The sequence below is a fragment of the Antechinus flavipes genome, chromosome 2, assembly GCF_016432865.1.
Source record: "Antechinus flavipes isolate AdamAnt ecotype Samford, QLD, Australia chromosome 2, AdamAnt_v2, whole genome shotgun sequence".
NCBI lineage: Eukaryota > Metazoa > Chordata > Mammalia > Dasyuromorphia > Dasyuridae > Antechinus > Antechinus flavipes.
The window spans coordinates 636,735,489-636,760,047 of NC_067399.1; the positions used below are offsets into that span (position 1 = coordinate 636,735,489).

A 24,559-nucleotide genomic window follows, 5' to 3' on the forward strand; every position below is an offset into this window, starting at 1 on the left:
GTTGTCAACCCTGGGGCAACTATTCCCACCAAAGCAGAGAGTCTTACTTCAACTTCCAAGTTTGCAAAATCTAGAAAAGTAAAATGATTCATCTAAGGCCATAAGAGAATCAGAACTAGAACTTTTGACCTCTACTATAGTGTTTTCATTCTTAAAAATAATTATTTAATTTTAACTTAATTATATTAACAATATTAATTATTAAATATCATCATCAATGTTATTTATTTTAAGCAATTACTATTTACATTTTCAAATTAGTGTATATTTCTCCTTCCCACTTCCCCTAGCCACTAAAAATAGTAAAGAAAGAAGTAAGGGAGGTTCTTTCTTCAGTACAAGCTCTAGAATTCCTTCTTTATTACCCCGGAGGAGCGGGGGATCCTATACTGTATTTTTAGATTTGGGGGATATGAAAACTATTCTTTCCCCAGGACTATATTCAATGGAAAGAAAGAAGGAAACAGGCATTTATTAAATATTTAATGTGTGTAAGCCTCCATGCCAAGCACTGGGGATACAAATACAAGCAAAAAAGGAAGATGGCCCCTGTCCTCAAAGAACTTACATTCTGATAGTGGAAAAATACACAAAAGGAAGATGAAAAATAGGGTAGGTAGAGAAGGGAAAAAGGATGAAGAGGGAGAATAGAGAAGAATCCAGCAAAAGGTCAGGGTTTTGAAGTCCAAAAAGTCAGAACCAATGCTAGAAGATACCCTAACCATAGCAGAGAACCTTGGCTCTTGTGCCTCAGATGGAAAAACTGAGGCCCGAGAGAAATTGATCACTTGCTGGTCCCAAGATAATTATTTTTGACCTAGTCTTGATAGATCAGAAGCCCAGGAACATGAGTGTAGAAGGTGTCTGTTGTTCTGTTAAGAAAGTTGCCAGGGTTTTTACATTTCTCATATTCTTTTTAAATGCCTCGGCTTTACTTGAGCACAGATTCACTTGGTGATTTTCTGATTCTCAGCCTGCAGGTCAGGAGGCATCTTTTCCACCTCCTGCTGGTCAGTATCCTTATCCTACTGGCTTTCCCCCAATGGGAGGAGGTGCCTATCCTCCAGCCCCAACTGGTGGTTTCCCCGGACCTGGAGGTTACCCAGGTTACCCTGCTTCCGGAGGGTATGCTGGTGCCCCGCCAGCAGGAGGAGCCCCGTCCTACCCTGGAGGTAAGTTTTACACCTTGGCTGTGGTGATCTAGGAGTAGAGTCCTAGATTCCTTATTTTCCCCATTCCCTTCTTTCCTGTTTGTGGTCAAGCTATCATAAATGTGGGATAGGGATTCCTAAAAAGCAGTCAGAATAGAGAGCTGATTTCAGCATTGTTGGGAGCAAAATTAGCACAATGTTCATGGTTAAAAGAGCAATTTCTTTTCCTTCTTTTATTATAATTTTTAATAGATCTTAAGAAGCATCAATTTCCAATAAAACAGGCCTGATCTTTAGAATGAAGGCTTTAGGTAGAAGCTTCAAGACACCGTTGTCTAAAGCAAGGGTTCCAAAATCCTTTTTGAATGTCACATATACTCCCTTTGTTATGAAAACAGGGACTTTTCAGGATCACATTCTTAAATGTATAAAATAAAGGATAGAGGATGACAAAGAAAATCAATTATATTGAAATATATCAAAAAAAATTTAAGTTTGCCGACCTCAGTTAGTCAACAGGCATTTATTAAGCACCCACTATGTGCCAAACACCAAAGATACCAAGAAAGCAAAACTAGACCCTGCCTTCATAGAGCTCACAATTTGATGGAGTAGAAGGTTAAGAATTCATATTTTTAAAATATAGAGGCAAATTAGTAAAGAAAATTATTAAAATAAACATGTAGGTATGGATTTACACATATACATGCATATATCTTTGTATATGATATTTAAAAAACAATGCACAATGATGTGGTAATTAAATTTATCAATTAGTAGCATTTTTAATTTCATTTAACTGATAGGGTGAATACTAATTATGTGTAGTCCTTGCTTAGAATGCATTTTGGTCATTAATTTTTTCAGTGTTTTCTCTGAAATTATGACTTTTATCATAATAATTACTGAACTTATTTCTCTACAGCTTCTCCAGGCCAAGGATTTGGAGTCCCACCAGGCGCACCTGGTTTTTCTGGCTACCCACAACCCCCAGTCCAATCCTATGCTGGTGGACCAGGACAGATACAGATCCCAGGTAGGTATTTACTGTAACCAAACAAAAAGCTGTACTACATTATTTTGACCTAAAATATTTCCTAATTATTAACCTAAATATTTCTTTTTAATTTGAAAACATTTATTTATTTTTATTAATTGCTTTTTATTTACAAGTTATATGCATGGATAATTTTACAGCATTGACAATTGCCAAACCTTTTGTTCCAATTTTTCCCCTCCTTTCTCCCACCCCCTCCCCCAAATGGCAGGATGACCAGTAGATGTTAAACATGTTAAAGTATAAATTAAATACAAAATAAGTATACATGTCCAAACCGTTATTTTGCTGTACAAAAAGGATCAGACTCTGAAATAATGTACAATTAGCCTGTGAAGGAAATAAAAAATACAGGTGGATAAAAATAGAGGGATTGGGAATTCTATGTAATGGTTCTTAGTCATCTTCCAGAGTTCTTTCTCTGGGTATAGCTGGTTTAGTTCATTACTGCTCCATTGGAATTGATTTGGTTCATCTCATTGCTGGAGATGGCCAGGTCCATCAGAATTGATCATTATATAGTATTGTTGTTGAAGTATATAATGATCTCCTGGCCCTGCTCATTTCACTCAACATCAGTTCATGTAAGTCTCTCCAAGCCTCTCTGTATTCATCCTGCTGGTCATTTCTTACAGAACAATAATATTCCATAACATTCATATACCACAATTTACTCAGCCATTCTCCAATGATGGGCATCCACTCAGTTTCCAGTTTCTGGCCACTACAAAGAGACCTGCCACAAACATTCTGGCACATACAGGTCCCTTTCCCTTCTTTAGTATCTCTTTGGGGTATAAGCCCAGTAGAAACACTGCTGGATCAAAGAGTATGCACAGTTTGATAACTTTTTGAGTATAGTTCCAAATTGCTCTCCAGAATGGCTGGATGTATTCACAATTCCACCAACAATGTATCAGTGTCCCTGTTTTCCCACATCCCCTCCAACATTCCGCATTATCTTTCCCTGTCATTCTAGCCAGTCTGACAGGTGTGTAGTGGTATCTCAGAGTTGTCTTAATTTGCATTTCTCTGATTAATAATGACTTGGAGCATCTTTTCATATGGCTGGAAATAGTTAATTTGAAAAATTTTAAATGGACATCATTATATGTCAAGGTTATAATATCTCAAGTGAACCTTTAAATCTTTTTTCTTAGCATAGTTTGTAGGATTATGAACTGCTCTAAAATTTTAATTTTGAATTTTTAATAAATGAGAGTCAAATTAGTTTTCTATTAAAAAAAGCAAATGAAACATTTCCAAGTTTAGAAACAAACTATCTCTCAACTTTACTACAAACTGCCCAGTTGCTTTTCCTTCAATACTTATTTCCCTTCCATCCTTTGGCCAATAGAAAATAATAATCTAGATCTTTCCTCAGATAAAATTAAGATTTTATCCACAGTTTGGAGAAAAGTATTCTTTCTTTTTTTTTTGGGGGGGGGTGTGAGGTAATTAGGGTTAAGTGACTTGCCTAGGGTCACACAGCTAGTAAGTGTTAAATGTTTGAGGCTGGATTTTGAATTCAGGTCCTCCTGACTGCAAGGCCAGTGTTTTATCCCACTGTGCCACCTGGCTGTCCTGAAAAGCATTAATTCTTTTTTTTTTTTTAATAGCTTTTTATTTACAAGTTATATGCATGGATAATTTTACAGTATTGACAATTGCCAAACCTTTTGTTCTAATTTTTCCCCTCCTTCCCCCCTATCCCCTCCCCTAGATGTCAGGATGACTAATATATGTTAAATATGTTAAAGTATAAATTAAATATAAAATAGTATACATGTCCAAACCGTTATTTTAAAAGCATTAATTCTTGAGGACATGGGCTCAATGGAGCATTGAGTTCATATATTGAGCACATAGTTCAGGGACAGATTGGTAAGGAGTTTCAATCGGCATATTCCAAAACAAACAAACTAACAAAACCCAACCTTACTTTGGTGTGTAATTATAACCCTGATTTTACCACTATACAATATATATAATAACCAATGTACTTTTCCCCTAAGGGGGTCTTTTTTATTTAATTATGTAGTTTATTTACTGTTTTATTTTCTCCCCATTGCATGTAAAAACAGATCAATGTAATTCGGAAGAGCAACCCATTTTTAAAGCATTGTTACATGGTTTATTTTTTTAAATTTGTAGGTGGGTTCCCCGGAGGACAAGTTCCTTCCCAGTATCCTAGTGGCCAAGCTCCTGCTCCTTACCCTAATCAGGTATTTGGGGACCTGCCCTTTCCAGCAGAAGGGTAACTGGGGAATAGCAAAAAGTAATGTTGTTCTGCTGCCATTGACAGGTTTACAATATAGAAAAATTGGAGTATCTACAGAGACTCAGTTGTAAACATATTCATGTGGGTCAGATCAAACCATCCTAGACCAGTTAGATGTGGGAAACCTCGTAATTGATCCTAAGGCAAAGGCCAACCAGGTTAGGAGGACAGAACGTATCTGTTGGGAAGCGATCACAGGGAGAGACGAGAGAACGTTGGATAGTAGAGAGTGAGTCAGCTTTAGGAGCAGGAAGAACTGGATTCAAATATAAACTGGCTGTGCGATCTTAGTCACATTTTTTGACCTCTCTGGAACTTAGTCAGCTCTCCATAAGTACCAGGAAAGTGCAGAGCTGTATTGGTAGAGGGAGTTTCCTTATTTGGGAGTTCTCTGTAGCAGTGAAGTCACAGGTACAGCTCCATTTTCTGTAAAAATGCCGGATAATGGGATAGATGCCTACTGAAAGTCTCTCTTGGAGACTTATTGCTGTATGATTCAAAAGAGACTACACCAGGCTTTGCTCTGAATTCCAATTCTATCACATGTAGACTGTGTGACCATCGACATGATATTTAACCTCTCAGTGCTTCAGTTGCTTATCTGTCAAACGGGGGTAGCAATACTCTCTCTTCCCAGAGGAACTAGGAATTCTTACATACAGGACAATTTCTCTTGGCAGGAGAGGGCAGAGAAAAATCCAAGGTATAACAGCTCTTCTGTGTGATTAAGATAGCTTGGAGGCAGAAGACATGAGGTGTTTGAGAAAGTGGGAGGTCAGAGCGGGAGACCCTGTGATCTGGGGCCGAAATATGTAGGGAGGCAAGAAGAGTCGCTGGAGGTACCTAGATGACAGTAACAAAAATCTGGTCAGGAAGTGAATATTAAAGGAGGAGAGGTAAGCTTCTGAGTGATGGTGTCCCAGGTAAAGGTTCGCTCCCCCGTCCCATGTGCCAGAGCATGTGAGAGAAGAAGCGGCTGCCAAGAAGAAGGTAGAAGGGAAGGGAACAGGCTCCAGAGATGGGTGCTATTGCTATCTCCATTTTACAGTCGAGGAAACTGAGGCAGACAAGTTCAGTGACATGTGCAGGGTCACACAGCTAGTAGGTCCCAAGGCTGTATTTGAGCTCTGCCCAAGGTCTGACCACGCAGGTCCCTCTATCGGGGCAGAGTTTCACAAGACAAAAGGAACTGGAAAGGAAGAGGTTCTGCACCTGTTCTAGATTCAGAGCAGGAAGGGGCCTTGCTCTCATTACAAATCAGAATGCTGACTCAGAGAGACATTTCCAGTGTAGCACAGACAGTCAGTAACATTTCAGATTCATGTCTTCTGACTCCCCATTCAGGGAAGTGATCTTTCCTCCGTCCTCCAGGAAGGCTCTCAGTTCCTAGGAGGGCAGAAGGGGGAGAGCTTGCATGGAGTTTACTGGGGGTGTGATGGGGGAGGGTACTCTGTCCCCTTCCTCGCTCACCATTCAGTGGGTTCCCAGGTCCGTTGGCTCACCTGGAGACGGGATGAGTCGGCCTGCTCCAACTTTATTGGGAGGGTGTAACTTCATTGGGGAGGGTTGTGAGGGCCACAGAAGCTGGGGTAAAGGGGTGGAATGACAGTCCCCAGGCTGGGTGAGAAAGCCGGCCTTTCAGCCTTCTGGACCTAGCAGGAGGTGGAGGATGGGAACTGTTACCCCCCAGGATTTCAGCATATAGAACAAAGCCCCGGGTGCCCTGTTATGGTTCTGACCTGTGTCTACCTCACAGGAACTGTGGCAAGGCCTAAAGTATTAATCAAATTTACATTTTTAGACATAATAACATAACCTTGAAACTTGGGTAACTGGGCTGTTTGTGGGAATTTAGAGTCTTCTGGTACTATTCCCAGAAGGATGATTATGTGCTTCCATTCTGTTTTATAAACTTCATCTGTTCTTTCAGATCAGTCCTGAATTCTTTCCTTCCTGTCCTGTTTTCTCTCCTATTTCTTTGGATTATAACAGTGAAGTGAGTAAGGCTTTTTCTATGCACTAAAGGCCTTTTGAAGTATTATATTCCAGAATTATCCTTATGTGCCTTTTATGCTTTCCTTTGTGTCTCTGAAAAAGATCATTTGTTAATCTTTCATTTTAAAAGAAAATCTGCATGAGTACATTAATAAGTCAATAGATACAAAATAAATTGGTTTATATCTTTGCACTTAACGTGTAGACGACATGTTTGTTAATTAAGTTGATGATGGAGTTGTTAATACCAAAACTGATGGATTGAATGACAGAATTTGGATTCAGAGAGTCCTTTCCAACCTGAAACACCTGGCCAAATCTCGTTTAATAGAGGAAAGGATATAGTCCTACATGTGGCTTTAGAATGTACAATACAGGGGAAGAATGACTAAGCAACAGATCAATCCATGGGAGAAACCCTGAGGTTTTATTAGATGCCAAATTCAATTGAGTTGTGTATTATGGCAACCAAACAACAACAACAATCTAAAGCCTACACTATCACTTCAAAAGAGCTGTACTTTCTTCAGAACAGGTATTCTCTCTACCAACCCCTTGGCAGCTTTCCCCACCTGAATAGATAAGCTTCAGGAGCTGCCATAGGGCCCAGACTGACCTGCCTCTGAGTGATGAGTCTTTCCTAGTATTGTCACTCTAGATCTCAGCTGGGGCACAGTCCGGCACCAGACTCATGTGTGAAGTTCTGTCGGCGAGTTGGGACCCTCCCCACTCTTGTGTTCCCTTCATGTAGCCTTTAAGATCCTAGGACATCTACACAAGGAAGTATCAGACGAGTCCAGGGAAGTCATCGGCAAGCACTTATTAAGCCCTATCCTGTACCAGGCACTGTACTAAACCAGGAAGATACAAAATCTCAAAAAGTCCCTGTCCTAAAAGAACACACTGTTTAAAAGGCTGAGTGAGTGTGTGTGTGTGTGTGTGTGTGTGTGTGTGTGTGTGTGTGTGTAACACTATGCAAACAGCTATGTAAACAACTGCCTACAAATGAGGTAAATATACAGGATACACAGGAAATATTCCCAAAAGGAAGTCACTAGCTAGGAAAAAGTTAGTAGTACTTAGTGTTAAATCAGGAAGCAGAACTGAGAAGGCAAAACATTGTGGGTGTTGGGAACAGCCTCTGAAAATGTTCAGAGTTGGGAAAAGATTAGGAAAAGCAAAGAAGTCTACGTCATCACATCGCAGACAAATGTTCGAAGACTGAAAAAGAAGGAAGAGGTCAGGTTATGAAGCTCATTAAGTAGCAGACAGAGCATTTTGTATTTGATCCTGCAGGTAATGGGGAGCCACTTAAATTTCCTGAATAAAGTGGAATGATAGGATCAGAACTGAGTGGAGGAGGGACTGGAGTAGGAAACTGGAACTTGAAATGATCCAGGGAAGCAGAAGGCGAAAATGAGGAGTGAGAGCATTCCAGACACTGGGGACAACCCGTGAAAATGTCCAGATTCAGAAAAGGGAGTGTCTAGTTTGAGGGACAGCCAGGAAGCCAGTGCCACTGGATTGCAAAGTGCATGAAAGGGGAGTGTGTGTGGTGTAAGATATATAAGAAGACTGGAAAGGTAGGGCTGTGGGTGCAGGTAATAAACGCCTTTGAATGCCACAGTGCATTTTATATTTGGTCTGGAAGTGATAAAGAGTCACAGGAAATTGTTGAATAGTAGGGAGAGTGACAGTGACACAGATCTGTGGTTTAGGAAGATCACTGGGTCTCTCTGTCTAGTTGGTGGAACTTGCAGGGATCCAGATTTTGGTACAACCTAAAGAACTTCCCAATGATTATGGGCTTATAGAGTTTCAAACTGGAAGGGACCTGGAGGTCTCATAATTTTATAGATGAGAAGACTCCAAGTGGTGAAATAGTCACTGGCTCTTATAGATATATAGATCCACCAGATGGTAAATTCCAAAGGTGGGATTGGAATCCACATTTTGTGGCTCCAGATTCATGACTTTTTCTTCTGTGGATTGCCTTGTGAAGTAATGAGCATCCCATTAGGAAAATGTTGAGACATGGAGCCTGGCTATGACTATCACTCCAAGATGTCCCACAGGGACATCTGTAGTGACTGGTGGGTTGCAGTGAATCTGGCCGAGGCTCTTTCTGTCTCAGCATTTGGTGGTTCTGTTTTGTTTATAACTCCAGTGCAGACAGAGCATGGGGCTTTTGTGGGCTGTAGCATACTGTTGTGGGCCACTATAGTGGACAGAGAGCCTGACCTGGAGTCAAGAAGACTCATCTTCCTGAGTTCAAAGCTGGTTTCACACACTTACTAGCCGTGGACCCTGGACAAGTCATTTAACACTATTTCCCTCAGTTTCCTCATCTGTAAAATAAGCTGAGGAAGGAAATGGCAAATCACTCCAGTATCTTTGCCAAGAAAACTGAATTGTTGAACATGACTCAATGAGTATAACAACAATGACAACAAAAGCATAATAGCAGATTAGTCTAATTTAAATAATTTGAGAGGAAGAATGACAGAGGTGAGAATGACAGTTTCTCCTGCTGTCTTAAAGTATTTGTGGATATTTGAGAGGAAGATAATTCTTGTTATACACAAAACAGTTGTCTCTCTTGTTCCACGTCATACAATCTGACCATATTACTCTCCTACTCTGGAAATTTCTCTGGCTCTTAATTGCCTCTAGAATAATAACTCTCTTTACCTAATTTGTATTGGGAATACGTGTGGTAAAATCCTTTTCCAAATAATGTTTATAAATACACTAATATAAAATACATAGGATTACAAAGGAAACAAACATGCATGCATGTGTGTATGTGTGTATATGCAATTATTAAAATATTTTTTAAAAATAAATTCATGAATCCTAAGTTTCTCCTGCCCTAGGATCATTGAAAGCTCCTCTGTTTGGTTTTTTAAATCCTGACATCTGGTCCCAAACTACCTGAAAGTCTTATATACATTACTCCCCTTCCTACACTCTATTGTCCAGTCCAGCCAGACTCTCCCAGCAACCCCACACTTTTGTACTGGGTTTCTTCTATGCCTGGAACATACTCCTTTCTCATCTCCACTTAATTAGCATTCCTTGTTTCCTTCAAGACTTTTTTCAAGTGCCACTTTTCTACGTGGAGGATCTGTTGATCTCTCCTCCCCATTCCACTTGTTAGTGCTTCCCCCTCCAAATTACTGTGTGTTTGTTTTGTATGTATTTAAATATATCTGTGTTTCTTCCAATAGATGTAAGAGGACTATTTCACTTTTCACTTTGTATCTCCAGCACCTGGCCCAGTTCATGACACATTAATAAATTCTTGGGCTTTATACCATTTTACTTTGGGCTATGAAGGGAGTCAGCCTATTATTTGTGTTTGAGCTCTGCAGGGGCTACATTTACTCCACTGTGGATCAAAATGGGACCCCTTCTATATTGGTCTTGCTGGGCAGGTTATTGAGTTGGTGTGACTAAAATGATCCATTAGCCTGGCGGCCAACTTTCTGGTAACGGGAGGACAGCAGTCCTTCCTTCAACACTTCTGAGAGCTGTGATTTTGTCAGCTTATAAGCCTTCTACTGATAGATATCACAAGCCCAGATTTACCGTGGCCAGAAAAATCCATTAGCTTGTCTCCCTGCCTTTGGCGAGGTTGGCCCTGGGACAGTCTTTATTGAGCCTTGTATGCTGGACCTTTCTACCTTAGTGAAGAGTGTGAGCTATCAGAGTTTACTCCTTCTGAGCCTGATGCTATTTTCCCAGAGTTCCTGCCATGCCATGGTGAGGCATTAAAGCGGGACTTTCCTGCTGCATTATTTTTGTCTAATTGTATTCTAAGAGATTAAACTTACCTCTGACACATCTCTAGTTGCTGATAATTACATCCTCAAAAGGGACATTCCTGCTTTATTCAGAGTTTTTCTGGGAATTAATATGATAACATATAAAGGACTTTCTTTTCCAACTCTAAAGTACTAGCTGTTGTTTTCATTTTCCATTGATACTTTGAGAGCAGTGTTGAGAGGCTGATATATCAGAGCTTGACATGGAATGGTAGCCTTATAGCCATTCTACTTTTAATTGCGTTTCATATTCTTCTTTCTTTCCTGGTTGGGTAATAATGGATGGGAAGAGTTTTAGAAATTCCTGTAAAAAGAGTGTTGACAATAGTCGACACATAGAGTGTAGACAATAGGTTTTTTTTTCTTCAATAACTTCCCAAACTGGGGAATTCTCCTCATTAATCTTCACTCCTATTGGTTGTGACCTAAGTGCTTCTTGGTAATCCCATTGATATTTTAGGTTCCAAAACCTTAATAATCGTAGGCTATCCTTATATCCTTACCCCCGTGAAGCAGCGACTTTGATATTTTAAGAGGACCACAAACTTGGGAGGAAAAGCTAGACCAGAACAAACAAAGCCCTTGCTGGAGGAGATTTCTAGTGTAGGAACCAAATGGAAGAGGGATGCCTTATAGAAGGCGAGGTCCTTCAGATGTTCATGGGGTTCATGTCTGCACCTCTTATGCCTGTTGCCCCAAGCTCCCACACATTTCTAGGCCTTCCAGTTAAGATCTGGAATCATTCAAAAGCATCTACACCAGAAAAAGCCTTTTGTCCTGACTGATGCACAATTGATACCCTGTGAAGCTGATATACAGTATAGTAAACTTAGGATTTACTGATATTACTGCCTCAGAGGAGCTTTATTGCCACTATAAGAGCCAGGTGTGGATACAGTGAGCTGGGTTCAAAATAATAAAAGAAAAGAAATTAAATTGTCTTTAGTAACCGTACAGTGATCTTAATGCTCCCATGCTTCTTCCTAAAGCAAAAATCCATCTTTTTAATGTCATATTATTCTAATGATGGCAAATGGCTGTGAGTCATTCACAGTTGGTGAGAATTTAAGCTTGTGGGGAAGGACAACCTAAATGTACGTGGTGGGGGTGAGTAGGCTGCAACATTTTGCTGATGAAAAATTGCACAAAAAATGGTGTAAGGGCGTACTCAGAAAGAGAAAGGAAAGTGGGCCAGGGATGAGGAAGGGCAAGGAGAAACCAGGAGACGGTCTCTGGGTTTGGATGTTTTCTATACCATCCCAAGAGCTGGAGAGAGGCCCCCCAGGTGTCAGAAAGACCCTGGGGGGATAGATTGACTGGAAGAGGGAGCATGTTAAAGGTATACCCATATCAGCTTTTGAACTTTAAACCCATAAAACTATCCAAGTATTAGGTAAATTCATAATTTTTAAAGACTGCCTGCTCAGCTTCTTTGCATTCTTCTGTTTGGGTTTTTTCTCATCAGAGCCCCATACAAAGAATTGAATGAAGTCAAGTTACAGGAACAAAGTTATAATGTTTCTCATCTGAAGCCCAGTGGTTGCAACGTTATGTTTCTCCTTGCCCTTTCCTTAGCAAGTTAGGAGATTTTTATTTTATTATTAATTTTTAATGCCAGGAGATCTATGTTCTACTATATCGAGAGCTTTTTTTTGTCCCACTTTTAGGTTGAGTTCTGCCAAGTATCTTGTTTAAGCACTAGCCAGTAGCAAGGAGTCTCTTTTTTGCTCCCCTACCCCACTCCCATTTCTACCAACATGGAAACCAAGGTGCAGGCAGACTAAATAATTTACAAATAAGCAGGTCAACCTTGAATAGAAAAGCTAGCCCTATATAATAGAGATTCAGTTTCATTTACTATCTTCTTTCTCTGTTCTGCTCTGTATGTAGAAATACTCATTTTACTTGATGTTCTTTGTCTAGAATAAAAAATAATTAAAAAGCTAAGTGACTTGCCTAATTAGGATCAAAAGCTCATCATCCCATACCCAAAATTTGCAGGGTGTCTCTTTGGAATAGTGGAACACATTAGGAAGAGGCTAATTTTGTTTCCTGAATGTTCCTAATGCTAACATTTAGAATCTCTACCAAAAATTTGCCCCCCAATCCAGAACTAACTCCCTGACCCTGAATCTTTAAATCATAGCCACTGTTAGAGTTGAATCTTTTTTCTACCCTTCTTCCCATTCCCTTACCTGTTAGTGTGATAAGGAAAACCGACTCTATAGAGTCTTACAAGTTGGATAGCCTGCTAATGTAATTGAGCTTCCTTGCCCTATTTGATTTTTGTACTTCTTTTTCCCAGCCAGCAGCCATGACTCAAGGTACTCAGGGAACCATCCGACCTGCTGCCAACTTTGATGCTGTAAAGGATGCAGAAATTCTCCGAAAGGCCATGAAAGGATTTGGTAAAGAACAAATGAGATTTTTTTTTGATCTTCAACAAATTAAAATAATAATACACAAGCCAGGCATTGTGCCATTTAACCATTTAAAACTGTTTATAGACATTTATGATTACTATCTCATTGGATCCCCACAACCATTCTGGGAGGTTGGTACTATTATTATTCCTACTTTATAGATGAGGAAATCTGAGGCAGACAGAGGTGAAGTGATTTGCTTAGTGTCACACAGCCAGTGTAGCATTTGGGGAAAGATTTGAATTTAGGTTTTCTTAACTCTGGCCCTGGTGCTTTATTATTCACTGTGCCATCTGTCTGTCCCAAGTTAACTTAAAGCTGCTTAAGGTAAGATAAAAATAGCTTTATAAATTCACAAGCCAAGCGTTCACATGAATTAGTGGGCACTTTTTAAGCAAACTAAGATATAGTAAGAAAGACTCCTCTTGACATCTTTGTATGTGATTTTTCAGGGACTGATGAGCAAGCAATTGTGGATGTTGTTGCCAATCGCTCCAATGATCAAAGACAGAAGATTAAAGCAGCTTTTAAGACCATGTATGGAAAGGTACGTGTTTGATTTTTAAATTCAGTGAGGAAATAGACCCAGTATCCCAACATGGTGGTAATGATGAAGTCTATATCTGAGGGAAAATGTTTTACTAGTCTGCATAGAACAGTGCTACTGTGACCTGAGATTGTTCAAGGGATTATATTTATTTTTCTTGGGAGCTGTAGCCCTGAAATGGATGCTTCCTCTCATAGTGCATTTTATAGTCCATCCATACTTTCAATATAATTCATGGTTGACCATAAATCCTCCATAGAGGATCCATCAAATACTGGAGTCCTTCTCCTAATTCTCTTAATATTTTGCAGATAATAGTGCAGTGCTCAGACCATCTGACTCTTCCCTTGATACACGATGGCTCATCCCTTTTTCTGGTCAAACATCTACTTGATGATGCCATATATGACCTGTTGCATGCACGTCATCCTTGGTAATCTGCTGCAGCCTTCCTCAAGTCAGGTCAACAAGTATTTATCATGTGCTTACTATGTGCCATGCACCGTACTGCAAAAACCCACCATACACTTTCCATAATTCCCTGGGTTACGTGTAATTTTCATTCCCTTGAGATGTTGGGGTCCATGATTTTAAAAACTCTTAATATTGATCAACAGAAAAGAAAGAGCAAATATACAAAATAAAGAATCAAAAATGACAAAATCCCCTTAGCATTTAACAGACGAAAACCAAACAAATGAAAAGACAACCAACAAATGGAAAGTGTTTGTGTTGGCTTCCCTTCTAAGTCAAACCAAAGTGCTGTCACCGTTTTGTCTTTTATAGTTTTATATAATATACCTCTGGTCATTGTGTATGCTGCTCTGGTTCTGTTCATCTTGGTTTAAGGATAGGGAGAGGGACTGAACCTATGATTTTATTGATCTAAGGGTTTTCTGGATGAGGAAATCTCCATCAGTGCAGATGGGCACATTCTTGGCAACTCTGAGTCTGTAAAAGTGTGCAAGGGCACCCAGAGGCTGAAGCAACTTTTTTCCCCCCCCACCCTAAAGCAGTTGGGGTTAAGTGACTTGCCCAGGGTCACACAGCTAGGAAGTGTTAAATGTCTGAGGCCAGATTTGAACTCAGGTCCTCCTGACTTCAGGGCTGATTGAAGCACCTTTTCTAGAGTTACATGGTACATGGACAGTATGGCAGGATATAAACCCCATTTCCCCTATCTCTGAAACCAGTTCTCTATATGACTAGGACATTGTACCTATCTGTTTCAATTTGCATTATTTTTTATGTCTTCCTATCCACTATTCAGCCTTCATTTCTTATAAAGATTCTTGTAGACCTTGAATATACTCTTTTTTTCCCCCTAGGGCTTTTATGAGATATGAAAACTACTTTCATAGTTAGGCCCCCAAAGTTGTTCTAACTAGCCTCCTAACTCATCTTTCTACTCACTTGAGAAATAATTGAGCAAGATTTTCTTGGTCAATAATTACCACTGGTTTATTATTACTGGGGAGCGTTTTTCCTCATTGTCCTAGAGAAAGATTTAAGGATAATCTGTGTGCCTCCCCTTTCTCCCCCCCCCCCCAAAAAAAAATCTGTCCTCTTACCTGTCTATCTTATCAAGTCTCAATCTGTCAATTTGGAATTCTAAATCCTTCATTAGTTAGCTAGTTAGTTAGTTAGTTAGTCCTCCTTAGCATAGACATATTGATCAAGTTGGATTATCTCACTTTATCTCATAAAAACCTCTGTTGTCCTAAGGCCAAGAGTCAAGACCTGATTTCTCTCTCCCAAAACCCAACCCTATTTCCCTTCCTGAGAACTTCTGTGGCAAATGTATGTGGCCTGTACCATGGTATTTCAAATAATCTTAGAGTTAAAATGCAATTTAGTCTTCTTGCTCTGAAATCAGTTCATTTTCTGCCTTAATAAGAACATTTATATGACATTTTAGGTTTTTAAAGCATTTTCCTCATAGTAACTATACAATATAGGCAGTGTAATTGTTATTATTCCTATTTCATTGATGAGATGTTTAGTAACTCACTTTTTTTGGTCAGTGATATCATTTCCCAATCATTTGAGCTTGAAATCTTATTCGTCTCTGGCTTTTCCTGGGTCCCTGAGTTTTCTTTCCTCATATTAACTCTCATATCTGTTCTTTCTCTTCCTCTCCCTCTGCAACCATAGTATTCCCTAATAGGCCAGAGCATTACTATGGTTCCTAGCTGGTCTCCAGACCCCCATCTCTTCCCACTCTCCTCCAGCCCTCCTATCCCCACCTTTCTACATTCCCCCTAACTCTGTATTCAACTTCTCAAAACCTTCAGTGGTCTCTATAGATTATTATAGGGAACCTTCTTCACAACCTGTTGCAATTGGGCTTCACTTTATTTCTGTAAATCTGTTCCTGTAACACTAGTCTATTCATTATTTCTCAGCATAATCTATTTTTACTCACACTTCTCTCCATTGCAATGTTTTCTACTTTCTTCTTGATTTATTAATCCCTGTTCATCTTTTACTGCCCACCTTGAGTCTTACTCCATAAAGCTTTGACTAATCCTCAGTGAACTCCTGTAGTATTTTATTTATCAAACATTTCTTTTGAGAGCTTTATTGTCTCTTATTGTTTATCTTTTAATATTTTCATACCCCTCTCCTGACCTAGATTGTAAGTATCTTAATGTTAAAAATCATGTCTTAAACTTAGTTGTATCCACAGAACGGATTAGTGTCTTGCATATGAAAGGTGCTCAAGTATTTGTTGTCTGACTGAATTGTTCTCCAGTTGTTGTGTGTATCATTATTATGCCTGTGTGTCTTTCTTTGCATGTTCTATTTTAGTAAATAAAAATGTTTCTTAATAGTCTTCCATTGTGTTGGACCGGCTGCTTTAATAAGTGCTTATTGAGTGACTGAATGAAATACCTATCTGTGAAATGAATTATGTTTGTGTTTATATTTTTCTTTGTACATAATTAGGTCTTAAATTCGGGTTTTTATGAAAACCTCATTCAATAATTCCCATAAAAACTGATCACATTTTTAAACTCTGGACTTGTAATTAAATAGGATTTAATCAAAGATCTCAAGTCTGAGTTAAGCGGAAATATGGAAGAATTGATCCTTGCCTTGTTTATGCCACCTACCTACTATGATGCTTGGAGTTTACGGAATGCAATGAAGGTACTGTATAATATCCTGAAAATTTTATCTTATTTCAGATATCAAACCTGCCTTTATCTTTGTAAATATAGAAACAAATGTCAATTAACTCTTACTTTAAGAGAACTTGTTGAATTGAACAATGAGATATAATTTTTTTCTTTTTAGTATTTTAGAACACCACCACCACCAATAATTTTCCTTCCTCATTTTTGTAAAGGGAGCAGGAACTCAAGAAAGAGTACTGATTGAGATTTTGTGCACAAGATCAAATCAGGAAATTCGAGATATTGTCAACTGTTACCGATCAGAATTTGGACGAGATATTGAAAAAGACATTCGATCAGATACCTCAGGACACTTTGAAAGACTGCTAGTATCCATGTGTCAGGTGAGTAGAAGATTTCAAAGATATATTGATGGGTGCCTGTGGGAGAAGGTTCATTATGGCAGATAGTATCTGACTCTTTAAGTACCTTGGCTAACCTTTATCCTTTATTCTTTTCAGACCTAAGTTATTTGTCCTCTTTAGCAGTTTAAAGCCCTTGACAATGACACTGGAGCCTTTACTCTGTTCATTCAGTCCACCTGCCATTTAACCACATCTAACCAGCTACCATTTAACTATATTTATTCAGACACGACTGCACTTGGGAGTCAGAAATGAAGTAGTGGAGCACTACTTAAGTGAAAATTGTTTAGGACAGAATGAGAATGTATTTTTTAAAAAATGTATAATGGAATCAGAACTTAGACTTCAATAGAAATATCAGCTTTATGGATCCTCAAATAGTACAGTATTGCATTAAGAGATAAGGATTAGGTGGACAGAGTTAGAAAGTCAGGGAAATAGGAGATTCACTTTTCTTTTCTAGCAAAATACAGAATCTCAGAGCTAGAAGAGATCTTTGAAGTCCTTTAATCCAGCTCCTTCATCCCTTTTGTTGTCCTGATTCTTGGGATTTAATGGACAGAGGATGGAGGCTATAACTTAATTTTTGTGGTAGTGACTAATAATCTCTCAGGGTTGATTGGATGGGACAAGAAAGCCTGGCTGAATTTCAGTAACCTTAAGCTTCTTCCTCAAAGATCCATGCCAGTATTCTTCTAGTGATGAACTTATTATGGCTGTGAGTTGTAAGAGTCTCCAAATAACTGAAATTGAGAACTATTCAGAGAGCAGGGGCATGGTGCACATGAACAAGATGCAAAACATTGCAAACAGAGAATTATGATTAAGGGGAAAAGACGGAGGTTGGTTCTGTAGAGAAAGTAAGGCAGAACTATGGATAGTCCTTGAGATCCACTAGTATTTTCTTTCTTTTCTTCCCTCTTTCCTTTTTTTTTTTTTTTTTTTTTTGTGAGTGTGCACTTGAAGGTTTGCAAAGCACCTTAAAACATTCTTTCATTTGAGCCTGAAGAAACTCCAATACCAGGTGCTATAGGTTTTATCTTTATTTTACAAATGAGGAAACTGAGGTGGTTACAAAGCTGATAAGTTAGAAGCTGAATTCATACCCATCTGATGGCATTTTCTTGCTGTGAAAAGAACTCATGTGGATCTCAAGTGAGAAATGGCCAACAGTCACATAGACTAGACAGTCATAAGTGGGTTATAATTATCTCTTTTTGAGGGCATTGTATAAATGTGATAAATCAAGCTTAATATTTGATTTAGTTACAATTTCACTTTTTTGGTTATACATATATATTGATTTTTTTTTTTTTATATTTCCTTATAAATTATGTTGGGAGAAAAAAATTAGAACAAAAGGAAAAAACCATGGGAGGAAAAAAAAAACAGAAGAAAAAGGAAAAAAAAGTGAACATAGCATGTGTTAATTTAAATTCAATCTCCATAGTTCTCTCTCTGGGTGCAGATGGCATTTTCCAAACAAAGTTTATTGGAATTGCCTTCGATCACTGAACCACTGAGAAGAACCAAGTCTGTCACCGTTGATCATTGCATAATCTTGCTATTGCTGTGCCACTTCATTTTAATGCCTTTATGGTGTTTTCCTTTTAGGTCATGGAGTTATGTAAAAATTATAACTCAGGTATTATTTCTCTAATACAGTTTCTTTAGAAATGAAAGTTATGTTGGGGAACTCAATGAATTAACTTTTTTCTTTGATCAACAACTTTATTTTTTAAAATAATAGCTTTTAAATTTTCAAAATACATGCAAAGATAGTTTTCAACATCTACCCTTGCAAAACCTTGTGTTCCAAATATTTCTCCCTCCATCCCACCTTCCCCCTCCCCTAAACAACAAGTAATCCAATATAGGTTAAACATGTACAAGTGAATTAACTTTTACTATTTCTTAAGTCTAAATGTAGTACCTTGTGCCGCCGTTTCATTTTTTGTATTTGTAGCCCCATCACCTGCCAGATAGTAATTGCAGTTTACCAAAAAGTGATCGAGGCATTGTCCTCTAAAAATACAGTCTTGGTATTTCTTGTTTCTCCTTTTCCTTGTCAGGGTAATCGTGATGAAAACCAGAATGTAAATCATCAGATGGCTCAGGAAGATGCTCAGCGTCTTTATCAAGCTGGGGAAGGGAAATTGGGAACTGATGAATCCTCCTTCAACATGGTTCTTGCCACAAGAAGCTTCCCTCAATTAAGAGCTACCATGGACGCTTATTCCAGAGTATGAGTCTTTTTTTTACTCCCATAAGACTTGGGTTATATTTGAAATGTGAAAATGTTTTAATCCCTCTAACTCTTATTTGCAGATCGCTAATCGAGATTTGTTAAGCAGCATTGGCCGAGAGTTTTCTGGAAATGTAGAAAATGGTTTGAAGACAATCTGTAAGAATTTGTGTTTTTGCTTTTTGTTTTGTTTTTGAGAATGGGGTTCATACTTCTCTGTTCTTATCAGCAGATTGGAATTTATCAGGAGAGCTTCTTTGTTAAGTCTCTGGGCAGAATTCATAGCCAGCCTTGTGTTTTGTATAGAGGTCCTGGTGAATTGTTGATATTTACTCTTGAAGTTATTGGCCCTTTTGTCTTTGATGATGACTTTCACTCTGACTTGTAAAGGCAGTTTTTAATGTGAAATACTTACTTCTGGGATAAGCAGCAGAACTATAAGTTCCTTACATACACAAGCATTCATTATGTCCACAGGTTGGCCAGGGATCTTTTTGCTTTTGAAAAATTGCTGTCGTCAAAAAACAATTTCTGATGTTCAGGACCTTTCTGTAAGACAAGAATAGAATTTTTCTACTCAATAGAATGGAACTGAGGGAGGTAATGTTACTAAATATAGCCTCAGCGCTCAGAAAAGAGATCTCTTTATAAATATCATTTCATGGTCATAGCTAATACTCTACATAGGTGGTAAATTCTTTTTGCCAAAATGGAAATAGGAGGTAAGTCAACCTTTCTGAACAACACCACCCTCCCTTTTTGAAAATACTATCTCTATTAGCTTCAAGGTAGTCCCACAATTTTTGTTGCTGCTGCGAAGTTTTTTTTTTTTTTTTTTTTTTTTTAGGTTAGCTCTAATATTCAGTTTATGTTGTCTTGTCTATTTTGCTTTATAAACCGTGGGGTGCATTGCCTTCATTCCCTTTGCTTTCTGATCTATTCTGGTTTCAGTTTCCAGAATTATCATTGCATCATCTAGTAACACTGCAGACAACTGTTTAGGAAAGAAAATTACCCTGGTCCTTAGCTAATCCAAAGAAGGCTTTACTGGATTCATAGTTGAGTCCATGATTTGCCAATATGTAAAAGACCAGACACATAACTTTTCTGGCAAAGAGATCCTGATCTTGAGCCCAGGTCTTGGCCCTCTGAAACTGTTGAGGAGAAAGCCTCAGATGGGAGTGTAAGATGTTGCTTGGCTCTCCTAGTTCTGAGTAGTGACCACAAACACAGGAAATTATACCATGTGTCTGGCAGGTTTATTCCAAGAATTGACAGCCCTTTCTCTCTTACCCAAGTACATTGGAAAATGAATTTTTAAAAAGCTGAGAGACCAATCCAGGTTTCTTACTGCTCAATTCACTATTCTGTCCTTTAGATCCTTATACCTAGCTCTCAGACACAGAAGATAGTAACAGTGTACTTTTGACATCTCTGTAGCTTTTAGAACCAGTGTTGCTGTTGCTTTTAAATAAGACTTTACTTGCAGTGGCTACAGATTTCCGGCCTTGAGATATAAAATTAGCATCTTCTTTCCAGAACTGTGAGGAACTGGGACATATTTGCCAAAGGGTACTTTCGGGGAAGCAGGGAACCTGTGAATGAGAACATGCAGAATGAGGAGATGATATTGAATAAAAGAAGAGAGGACATGTCCACAGCAGACAGAGGGAGGAGTTGGGCTAGGAGTAGGGGAGAGGGATCAGAGGTTCCGGGTCAGATTCCTGTGCATAGCTATGGAGAATCTCTCTAACTCTGCGTTGTTTTTGCCTGACAGTGCAGTGTGCCTTGAACCGTCCAGCCTTCTTTGCTGAGCGGCTCTACTACTCCATGAAAGGGGCTGGCACAGATGATTCGACCCTTGTGAGGATCGTTGTCACCCGAAGTGAAGTAAGCCTTTCTAACTTTCCACCTGGTTATGTCACCCTCCAGCTTGGTGGATTCCTCATTTGGTGCCCTTAGTTCAAAGTTGCCAGTTGAGATTCTTACAGAGTCAAGGTCATGGAAAGTTAACCCAATAAAACATTGGGGAAATTCTCTGTTAGCTGGTCACTGGTCAAGGATGTTAATTCACCTTCCCTGCCTAGAGAGAGTTCAAGGCCAGTTAAAACGATACATAGAGAATAGCATTGTAGGAAAAATACTTACAATGATAATCATATTTTTGAGAGGCTACCCCCTGGGGAGGGGGGTAGGGATGTGCATTAATTTATAGGGAGGTGAAAGATTGATGCACCACTTACTATTTTGCTAATATAAAAACTTGTGCAAAAAATCTGTTTCAGCTGTTTCTAAATCCAAAGGCTTTTAAAGTGAAAATATAATAACATTTTTGGAGATATCTGTTCTTTACAAATCAGACCTTCATTGCTTAGTATTAGTCATAAAACAAGTACAAGTAGAAAAATGTCCCTGAACATTTTTCCCTCTCTGCTTTATCTGAAATTAGAGCCCTTTTATCAGTCAAGAGGATAAATGCCAGCCTTGATTTTTAACAGTTTTGTCCTTCATCTTTTGTGCAGATTGATCTTGTGCAAGTGAAACAGACATTTGCACAGATGTATCAGAAGACCCTGGCAACGATGATCTCCAGTGACACCAGTGGGGACTATCGCCGCCTGCTCATGGCCATTGTGGGCCAGTAGGAGGATTTTGTTCTGTTTTGTTTTGTTTTTTAAAGAAACTGAATTAATCAGTCTCACTATCTTGAAGACAACTATCCTGCATGCAGCAAAATCAACCGTAGCCTAACCAAATGTGCTTTTTATTAAGGACAGCGTCAGGGTTAATGTGCTTAGTTTGCACATGCTATATTCTTGCCTTAATTCGAATGTTATTTTTATTCTTTACAAAACCAATGTCAAGCCATGATGTGACAGTGATGTAATAATAATGTATTGTATGGGGGAAACATAACTTTTACCACTACTGTCTTATTCAAATCAAGATTATGGAACAAATAAAAATCATTACAGTGCAGCCCTGCGTAATCATATCTGACTAGACAAGCAATGTTAAAAAGTTATGTGGTCTGTAAAACCCATGGATGGGTGCTGCCATCACTTAAACGGTTAAAGCTGGGACAACTTTATAACTACTTTTTAAAAATGCAAGTATTTTAAAAAATCATTATAGTAATTTGCATCTTATTTTGTGTGAAATGGCAATTTGTTTACAAGCTCATTTTCCACCTACAGAACAAATGTCACCTACTTGTTCTTTTCAAAACCAGAATTACAGCTCACAATTTCCGAGCAAACTTTAAAACCAGTCACAGCTTAATCCTAACTTGGGAAGGAGAAGGTGTGAAGGGAGGCAGCCTGCGGCGTGTTTTGTTCCCGGGGAAGCTGCAGGGGCCTCGCAGAGCGGGGCTCCTGCCTTGGTTTCTTTGGGCTTGACTGTGCGCCCAGCTCGGGTGGGCGGCCCGAGGGAGGATGTAAATGAACAGCGTGGTTCCCGTGGGCTATGCAAAAATGAAGCAGAGAGGGAAGCAGGAGGGCGGTGTGGGTGGGGAACAGAAATGCCCGGGGAACCACATGCTGACGGGGAGGGCAGCAAGAGCGGGGCGGGACGGTGTGTCCGTGGGGGCTGGACCACCGAAACGGGGCTGAGCGGCAGGGCGAGCTGCGGGCGCGGAGGAGCCCAGTCCGCGTCCGGAAGGGCGCTCCCCAAGGAGCCTGTCTGGAGGCGGGGGCCCGGGATCCCCGCGTTTAGTCTGACAGTAACAGAACGGGCGGCCGCTAGGGGGCGCCGCGGAAGCCGGAGTCTGCAAGACCCGAGTTCAAAGCTTACTTCCTCCGCCATACTAGGTGACCCTCGTCACGTCCCTCAACTTCTCGGGGACTCCGTTTTCTCAAGTGTAAAATGAGTAGGCGGGCCTCCATAACCTAAATGTAGGCTTTCCAGCGCTCCGGGGAAACGCGGGGAAGGCATGATTTCAGTGCTAACGCTTCAGGGACCCCTTGGTCTTAGGTCTCCGAAAGGTAGAGCTTGGGACCACAAATTCCAGCAGTCCAGCCAACCCCGCGCATGCGGGAAGACCCGTGCTTGCTCTGGGGTCGGCCTAGTTTCGCGAGAAAAATGGTGTCTCGCGAGACTTGCGGGTGGTTGCTATAGTAGCAAAGAAGCGTTAAGATTCCAGTTCCACCAGGTAAGACAAGGAAGATTCTTCTGTTCCGATCCCCCCGGTCGGCCCCCCACCCGCAATTCCTGATACCGAGAGTTCCTCTCGGCCACTGCTGTCCTTCCCGCCTTGACCTCCGTGCGGCCCCCGAGCCAGCGCGGCTCCCGGCGGAGCGGCTCCGGAGCGCCTGCTGGGTACGGGCGGCGTGCTGCGGGATCGCTTCCTTTGCACCCAGTGCCCCGCGCGGGTTTGTGGGATGGTCACGGGCGTCCGGGACGCCTTCCTGGCCTCGTACTAAGCGCTGGATCGGAGAGAGAATCCTCGTGGGTAGGGTTGGGAAGTGGGATGTGTGGTTGGGCCTGGAGTCAAGTAGACCTGAGTTCAAATTCGCCTCCAGTCTTTTCCTAGTTCTGAGCTCTGGGCAAGTCACTGAACTTCTGTGCCTCAGTTTTTTCATCTGTAAAATGGAAATCCTCCCATTTGTGAGGATCCGAGGAGATAGTCGTTGTAAAGAGCTTAGGACAGTTCTGGCCCATACTAAATGCTATATAAGTTATCTCAACTAATATTATTATTATTATAGGAGAAGACTCCATTCAAGCTCTGAGTCCCTGAGAGTAAAATTGTTTAACTGGGCTGTGCCCCGTGATGACTTCTTGTGGGTAGAGTGTAGCACCTGGAGGCAAGGAGATGAGTTCAAATCCAGCTTCAGACACTTGGTAGCTATGTCACCCTGGACAAAGCACAAACTGCCTCAATTTGCTTCCCTTTCTTAAGATGCCAAAAGAGGATACCTCCCATGGTGATGGTGATGACAAGATGGGACAATTACAAAGTGCTTTGCAAACCTCGGGATGCTAAATAAACATTCCTCCCCCTCCTTTATCTTTTTTTTTTTTTTTTTTTTTTTGCTGAAGCAGTTGGGGTTAAGTGATTTGCCCAGCTAGAAAGTAGTGTCTGAGGCCAGATTTGAACTCAGGCCCTCCTGACCTCGGGGCTGGTGCTCTATCATTAATACGGGGAACTTATATACTGAGAGAATTAATAGCATTATTAAGTCACAAGTCTTGGTTCACACATACATAAAAACATGTATATGTACATATACACACACATACATATGTACATATACATACATAGATACATATATAAACACTGTCATTCTGTTCATGCCCTTGGAGATGGGTTGGAAGCTGGATTTGAACTCAGGTCTTCCTTATTCCATTAGCACTGTTATCCACTAAACCATCTAGCTTCCCCTGTAAAATGAGTTACCATATGATAATGCTGGAAAAGAGGTTGGGATAAGTGTTTCTGGGCTCCAGAAGAGGAAGAAATCATGTTTGAAAAGATCTGTTTGAAAAAG

At 40.0% G+C, this 24,559-nt stretch overlaps 1 protein-coding gene across 2 annotated transcripts in view; it reads left to right on the top strand.

Annotated features, from left to right (window-relative positions):
- The window catches only part of ANXA7 (annexin A7), a 28,724-nt gene extending 6,675 nt beyond the window's left edge, over window positions 1-22,049 (top strand). The window contains exons 3-14 of one of the 2 annotated variants that reach the window (XM_051982154.1): window positions 974-1,172; window positions 2,077-2,187; window positions 4,363-4,433; window positions 6,420-6,485; window positions 12,617-12,719; window positions 13,187-13,281; window positions 16,321-16,434; window positions 16,634-16,804; window positions 18,898-19,068; window positions 19,154-19,229; window positions 20,848-20,960; window positions 21,593-22,049. In XM_051982154.1, coding sequence (XP_051838114.1) covers window positions 974-1,172; window positions 2,077-2,187; window positions 4,363-4,433; window positions 6,420-6,485; window positions 12,617-12,719; window positions 13,187-13,281; window positions 16,321-16,434; window positions 16,634-16,804; window positions 18,898-19,068; window positions 19,154-19,229; window positions 20,848-20,960; window positions 21,593-21,715 — 1,413 coding nt within the window. In that variant the 3' untranslated portion in view covers window positions 21,716-22,049. The remainder of the gene's footprint in view (window positions 1-973; window positions 1,173-2,076; window positions 2,188-4,362; window positions 4,434-6,419; window positions 6,486-12,616; window positions 12,720-13,186; window positions 13,282-16,320; window positions 16,435-16,633; window positions 16,805-18,897; window positions 19,069-19,153; window positions 19,230-20,847; window positions 20,961-21,592) is intronic. The other variant, XM_051982155.1, reaches the window with a different exon arrangement.
- Window positions 22,050-24,559: the final 2,510 nt, after the last annotated feature.